Source organism: Salvia hispanica, chromosome 5 (genome assembly GCF_029641045.1).
Source record: "Salvia hispanica isolate PSC_SH4W2 chromosome 5, Shi_PSC_v1, whole genome shotgun sequence".
NCBI lineage: Eukaryota > Viridiplantae > Streptophyta > Magnoliopsida > Lamiales > Lamiaceae > Salvia > Salvia hispanica.
Window position 1 is genome coordinate 27169253 of NC_142696.1, and position 6420 is coordinate 27175672.

At 35.9% G+C, this 6420-nt stretch overlaps 1 protein-coding gene across 1 annotated transcript; it reads left to right on the forward strand.

Moving 5' to 3' along the window:
• The first annotated feature begins 2367 nt into the window (after positions 1-2367).
• On the forward strand, positions 2368-5384 carry LOC125190539 (replication protein A 32 kDa subunit A-like). The gene is made up of 10 exons (XM_048087865.2): positions 2368-2521; positions 2599-2709; positions 3064-3161; positions 3275-3316; positions 3406-3483; positions 4151-4229; positions 4329-4406; positions 4501-4580; positions 4992-5060; positions 5142-5384. Exons 1-10 carry the CDS (start codon positions 2438-2440, stop codon positions 5221-5223), a joined length of 801 nt encoding a protein of 266 aa, XP_047943822.1. The 5' UTR covers positions 2368-2437; the 3' UTR covers positions 5224-5384.
• The last annotated feature ends 1036 nt before the right edge of the window (positions 5385-6420 follow it).

The window sequence follows — 6420 nt, forward strand, 5'->3', positions numbered from 1 at the left end:
CAATCAATATAAAGGTATGAAGCATGAATCTCATTGAATGTTGCATTGACCTTTCAATTTTAAGTAATCCCCAAACTGTAAAATAGACATAAATATCAAGCTTGATATGGCAAAACAGAATACTTGTACATCTGCTGCTTCAAGAAATCTGGAAGAGTAAATTAATTTCCAAACTAAAAACTTGAGAAAGTGATTAAAAAATATACTATAGAAGATACTTACACCAAATTTGGAATGCTCATAAGTCAACATCTTAATAAAAGGTAACAACTAACAACGAGATGCTAGATTGCTAGTTTGAAAGGTATAATCAGTAATCTTACCAGAAGTAGAAAGTCGGGCGAAAGCAACGAACTCCAGGTTTCCGGCGATGATGAGCGGCGGCGATTTCAGAGGTAATGTGAATTACTGAATTGCGAGCGAAAGAGAAATATAGAAGTACGAAATGGGATGAGTGACGGCAGCTGTTCGGCTATTCCATTTCCACATTCTAATTTCTAACCCTAATCTAATTATTTATTATTTTATTTTCCTAAGTGACTAAGTCTAATAATATAAAAATTAAAAATAATAATATTAATTTTTAACGGGTTATCCGCATCCAACCTGAATTTTTCGTGTTCTTAGTGGGTCGACCCAATAATGACCCGTATCCAATAAGGCTTGATCCAAACCCAATTATTTAGTACGGATTCGTGTCGGATTATCGTGTCGTGTTAAAAATTACCAGCCCTACCTTCAAATACTCCTTCGGAGTGTAGTTTGTACGTTTGACGACGTACTCATTGCTGGGATCGTTGTATGGGAGTGGGACGGCTGGCGACTTATCCTTCCGGGCGGTCTTCTTTTTCCGCATCGGCACCAGAGTAGAAGGTTTCCCATAGCTCGGTTCCATCTCCTTGACCTGGTAGGAATCGATGTTGAAGAACGGATCAAACTCAGACTAACTGTAGGTGAACCCTACAGATCCAGGAGTCTCGACCCTATAGTTTTTGTGGCCAGGCCAACGGGCGTCGTCGTTACTGCCGAATATCTGCATACCGTCGTTGGTACCGTTCGAGTTTAGGAAATTGTTGGGATCCATATTTGATAAGAGAAGATAAAGAGAAGAGAAGAGGAGTGGATTATGATTGTGATTGTGAGAGAAAACGTGGATTGAGGGAGTATATATAATGTTTGAAGAATTAAAAAAAAAAGGAAAAACACGTGCATCGTCCTAGTCAGCCCTCGTCCGTCGGCCTGCAACGGACGGACGAGGTGATGGGTGAGCATCGGGTGACGCTTCGTACTTTTGGGCAAGGCGCTCGTCCGTCGACCTGCAATGACCGGACAAGCTCGGATGACGTCGCAGACGAGCGATCGTCGTACGAAAGCATAGCCATTGTGGATGCTCATAGTAGCTTTTCATTCCATGTGCATTAATAGTTAAGTCTATCACATTTTCGCATACCATTTCACGCCATGATGCATTTTAATATGAGAGGGAGAAAAAAGAAAATGTGACATCTTTTGTGGGATAAACCAAAAAGAAAAGTGTGACATCTATTAAGGGACGAAAGGAATAGTAGGTAATTATACTTGAGATGCATCGTACCAAATCTTATCAATTACTTTATTGATTTAGTTACTAACGATTATTAGAATTTTTTTTATTTAAGAGGTGTATTCCACAACCACATTCACAATTGTAAACAAATGCAAGTTCACTATGTGTCCAGGCAATTTGTCCAACGTCAGGATCTCACCGCTTGCTACCATCGGCTTCGCGCTACAGACCTACAAATCCAGAATCATTAATTGAGGTAGTGGCGGCGGCAATAGGAGGCTAGAGGCGGAGGCAATGAAGAGTACCTATGAAGGAGGGAGGATGAGGGTAGAAGCGGCGAAGGCTGCTAAGAATGGAGAAGGGAGGAGCGTGGAGGTGCAGGAATTTCAATTGATTTTTAAGAATGAATTCAAATTTGTGATGGATATTTGGTTAATTGGTAATTGTTGGAAGTGAAATAATAAGAAAGAAGAAGAGAAAAAAGAATTTTCAAAAAGAAGTAAAAATTCAAAAAAAATGCATGTTTCAATTTCATGTTCTGAAATATTAGAGATTTAAAACCATATTCTGAAAGATTAGCGAATTAAAAACCATATTCCGAAATCTCTAAGTAAATTCACGCACATAGCAAATAGGTACAAATTTATGATATAATTCACCATTTTAAATACTTCTAAGTTGATTTGTTATTAGTAAACTTTGATGATATTTTGAATAATTTTAATAAACCTAGAATCACCACATAGTGCAAATGGGCCGCGGGGGTGTGTGGTTCAAAATGGCGCCAAACAATTGGGAAGAAAGGCGCGAAACCTTGAATAAAAAGCCATGACCCTCTAAAATCTCAAACATAGCAAGATCGGCAGAGGCGCTAAGCTTTAGAGCGAGAAAATGATGTTCGACAGCAACCAATTCGACTCCACGCCCAGCTTCGTCTCTTCGCAAACCGCCGATCCATCTCCCTCCTCTGCCAAGGTAAATCTATAACCACAATCCAAACCCTACTAAATTCTCCTTTTTTATTTATTTCATCATTCTCAATTTTTCCCTAGACTCGAGATGCCCAGCCGATGCATCCGGTAACGGTGAAGCAAATAGTGGAAGCGACTCCATCAGACGGCGACAAGTCGGATATCCTCATCAACGGCATCAGCGTCTACAATGTGCGTTCCTTGGTATCTTAGAATTAGTGTTCTCCGATTGTATGATTCAATTTTGTTGGTAAAGCTATTTTGTTTTTAGATTTCAATATCGATTTGTTTAAAGTGCTGCAAATTAAATCATCTAATAAAGGAAATCTGCTGATTAACGCTGAAACGGATTGGCGAGCTTTTCCACTGTGTTTGTTTGTTGAATCCTGAGATAAAATATCAACTAGAAGTTCTGTGCATTTCACGAACCTTAATGAACTGACTCCTAATTACTTATTTCACATGTGATTATCACTCAACTGTTATTTGTCTTGCAAGCTGATGATAAGTTCATGAAGTCTATTTCTGATATATGTAATTTTTCAGGTGAAATTGGTGGGAATGGTATTTGAAAAAACAGCAAGGGTTACTGATGTGTCATTCATGATTGATGATGGTACAGGGCGTATTGGCTGCAAGAGATGGTTGAGTTCTCTTATTTGTTTTACTATGGATATTGATCTTAATCCTTTAGTGCTAGCTTTTGTTACCATTGCTTCATGGAGCAGTTTTTTATGTTTTTTTGTTATTTGGGCAGGGTTAACGATGCACAGGATACCCAGGAAGTGGAGGAATTACTGTAAATTCTAGTTTTGAAAACGAATACTTTTTCATGTGATTGTGATTATCTTTTTGGTTTGACTAAAAAATCTTTATGCTATTTGCCAGAGATGGGATTTATGTACGAGTTCATGGCCATTTAAGCAGTTATAAAGGGAAAAGGGAAATCGTGCTTTATGCCATCAGGTGATTGGCTACCTAGAAAAATTGATTGCTACTTTATCACTTTGATTGTTTGTAGGAAGTACATTTCTACTTTAGGTGTTATGTGTAGTTGAGCATAGGGATGCTTCTCTGGTATCCCCTAGAATCAAGCTTCTCCGTTATTTTTATGTCTGTAAGATCAGGATGAATGATCTCTAATAACACTAAACCAACATAAATAAGTGGGATGAAGTATATGTGCATGATAAAGCAATTACAGGTATGTACTCTTCCAGGGGTAAAGAGAAAAGGTTTGTTAGCTGGTCGGTTAGTATACATATCGTAATGTTTAGCAAAGGTCACATGCCATGATTGTATTTTCAAACCGGGCTTTCTGGTACAGGACCCGTAGATTGTAACATTATTTCCTTTCAGTCTTCTCTGATTTGGTCATCCATGAGAAATTTTATCGGGGCTTAGCACGGGTTATGTTTCGGTGTGTGTTCTACCCAATATCAAGATTTTTGCATGTAGAAGCCAATTAGTAATTATAAAGAATGAACCTGTAGCCAGTTGAAAGTGTTAATTAATGAATGTGGTAAACCAACTTCTTGTTTACTGCCTTCCAGAATTGGAGATGCTATTGCTTAACCTTTTTATTATCTTCAACACATCAGCCCTTCGTTCTTAACTACTCTGTTATGTTCAGGCCCGTGAAAGATTACAATGAGATCGCATACCATTTCATTGAATGTGCTCATGCTCACCTTATCAACACCAAATTACAGGTATTTTTACATATGCTTCTAATGCATGCAAGAAGTGATTCTGTATCCAATATGTAATAGAAGTGATAATAATCTACCAATTTTTGTGGCACACCACAGAAGAATGGTTCTGCTACTTTAGCTTCGTCAACCGCCGCTACTCCTAACAATGGGCAGCAAGCCATCTCGTCAAGTCAAGTTGGTTCCTCACAACACCATTTTTTCTGTTTGTTCAAGATATTCCCATGCAGCAAACTCATTTCATCGACTACCTGTCCCTTTCACTGTTTAGGTTTCTCAAGACCACAGCATGGATGGACTAGGGAGCATCGACAAGATGGTTTTGGACTATCTCCAACTGCCCACATCTAAGTAAGTCATGCAGTTTGATTCTCTTTGTCAGCATAGGTTAGTCTCTTCCTGTTTTGGCTTCAAATTTACTGTGTCGTGTTTTTCCAGGCTCACTACAGAAATACTTATAGTTATACTTGGATTGAAAAATAGAGTTTCAACTATTGAATATGTGATAGATCAACAATATTACCATATGATATACACCAACTTAAAGCATACCCTAGAAATCATGTCATTGATGGTAAAATTTGCAGCCATTGCAGTTGAAACCTTCACTTCATTCTAGACATTGTTGATCTACTGGATCTACTTGATAACAAGAGCTGGATTTGTAACTTGCAAATGTGTTCATTTTCTCATTTTGGAAGTATTGTACAATGTTCATTTTTTTGTCTAAGATTGAACTCTCAAATCGGCCTTGTATTTCAGTGCAAAGGAACAGGGCATCCATCGGAATGAAATTGCTCAAAAACTAAAAATCTCCCAGGAAAAGATTGCGTATGCGCCTCTCTCTTTCTCCAAACAAACGAATATTTATAGATGGATTCTTGTTTTACTAGCTTGTTTTATCTTTACCAGAGAAACTATGGAATCTCTTGAATCAGAAGGGCTGGTGTACTCAACCATTGACGAATTCCACTACAAGTCCGTCTCAGCATAAGTTTGGATTTGGTCTAAACTCCAATGCATAGTACTATTATTCTAAGTTTGTGAAGAACACTTAATTTTAGCTTTTGAAGAATGAAAATATTTAACTACTGGGACTAGTCTGTGATGACGCTTGCTTATAATATACTACTATCTAAATGCTAATTCTCGTTTTATCTTGTTAGCAATTTTATGTTTTTAATATTTTTTTATAATGGTTTATTGTGATTTATCATTGTCTACGTGATTAGCAAATAGTAGCTCCGTCCAAGTGGCATATTGTGCAGATTGAGTTGCTATTGATAATGATCCTGCCCACTAACATTTAACCCAAATTTAATCCTATTAAGGATTGAGTTGTTATTGGGTCAACTTAATAATAATCTAATTCATAACCCCCCAATCCAATAAATCCAATAATACTTAACTCAGTATCCAACCCGAATATGACCTACTAAGGGATGAATTGTTTTCAAGTGAACCTAAAAATGACCTAATTTAATAAAATCTAATTTGAACCTATCCTATTAAAGAAATTTGTATATGAATTTGGCTTGCTATCTTTGAACTTGAACACAATTCTCACTTGACACGAACTCATTAATGATACAATGTAATACAGATTGACATGACATAATACAAAATACAATGACAACAGAAACATTAATTACATAATTAAATTAAATATACAAGATTAAAATTTGATATTACACAATTATACTTTATTTTTAACCTTAATTACACGATGAAAATCATTTGCATTCTTTAAACCGGATTTAAACAAACGACAGAATAAAATTAAATTATAATTTCCTATAAAATAATACTAATATAGTAATAAGAATATTATTATTATTATTATCACTATTATTATCATTATATTATTATATTATTTATTATTATTGTTGTTATTATTATTATTTTCTTAAGCATCTTACTTGAATTCAACTTAATATGTCAGGAACTTAATGGTTAAAGTTGTTAGGCCTTTTACTAAAAGGTACGTTCTCCAATAGTCAATTTTAATTTCTTTATCCATTCTTCCTTTCTTTATTTTATCAAATTATATTTCTTCTTCTTATCAAAATAACCCTTAAATCCTTTATATAATTAAACTTTCAATAGTTTACCTATCTTTAATTGGACCGTGCCATACATATTCTTTCGTATCTTTAATTCGACCAATTAAACTTAATTTAGTTTAAACTCA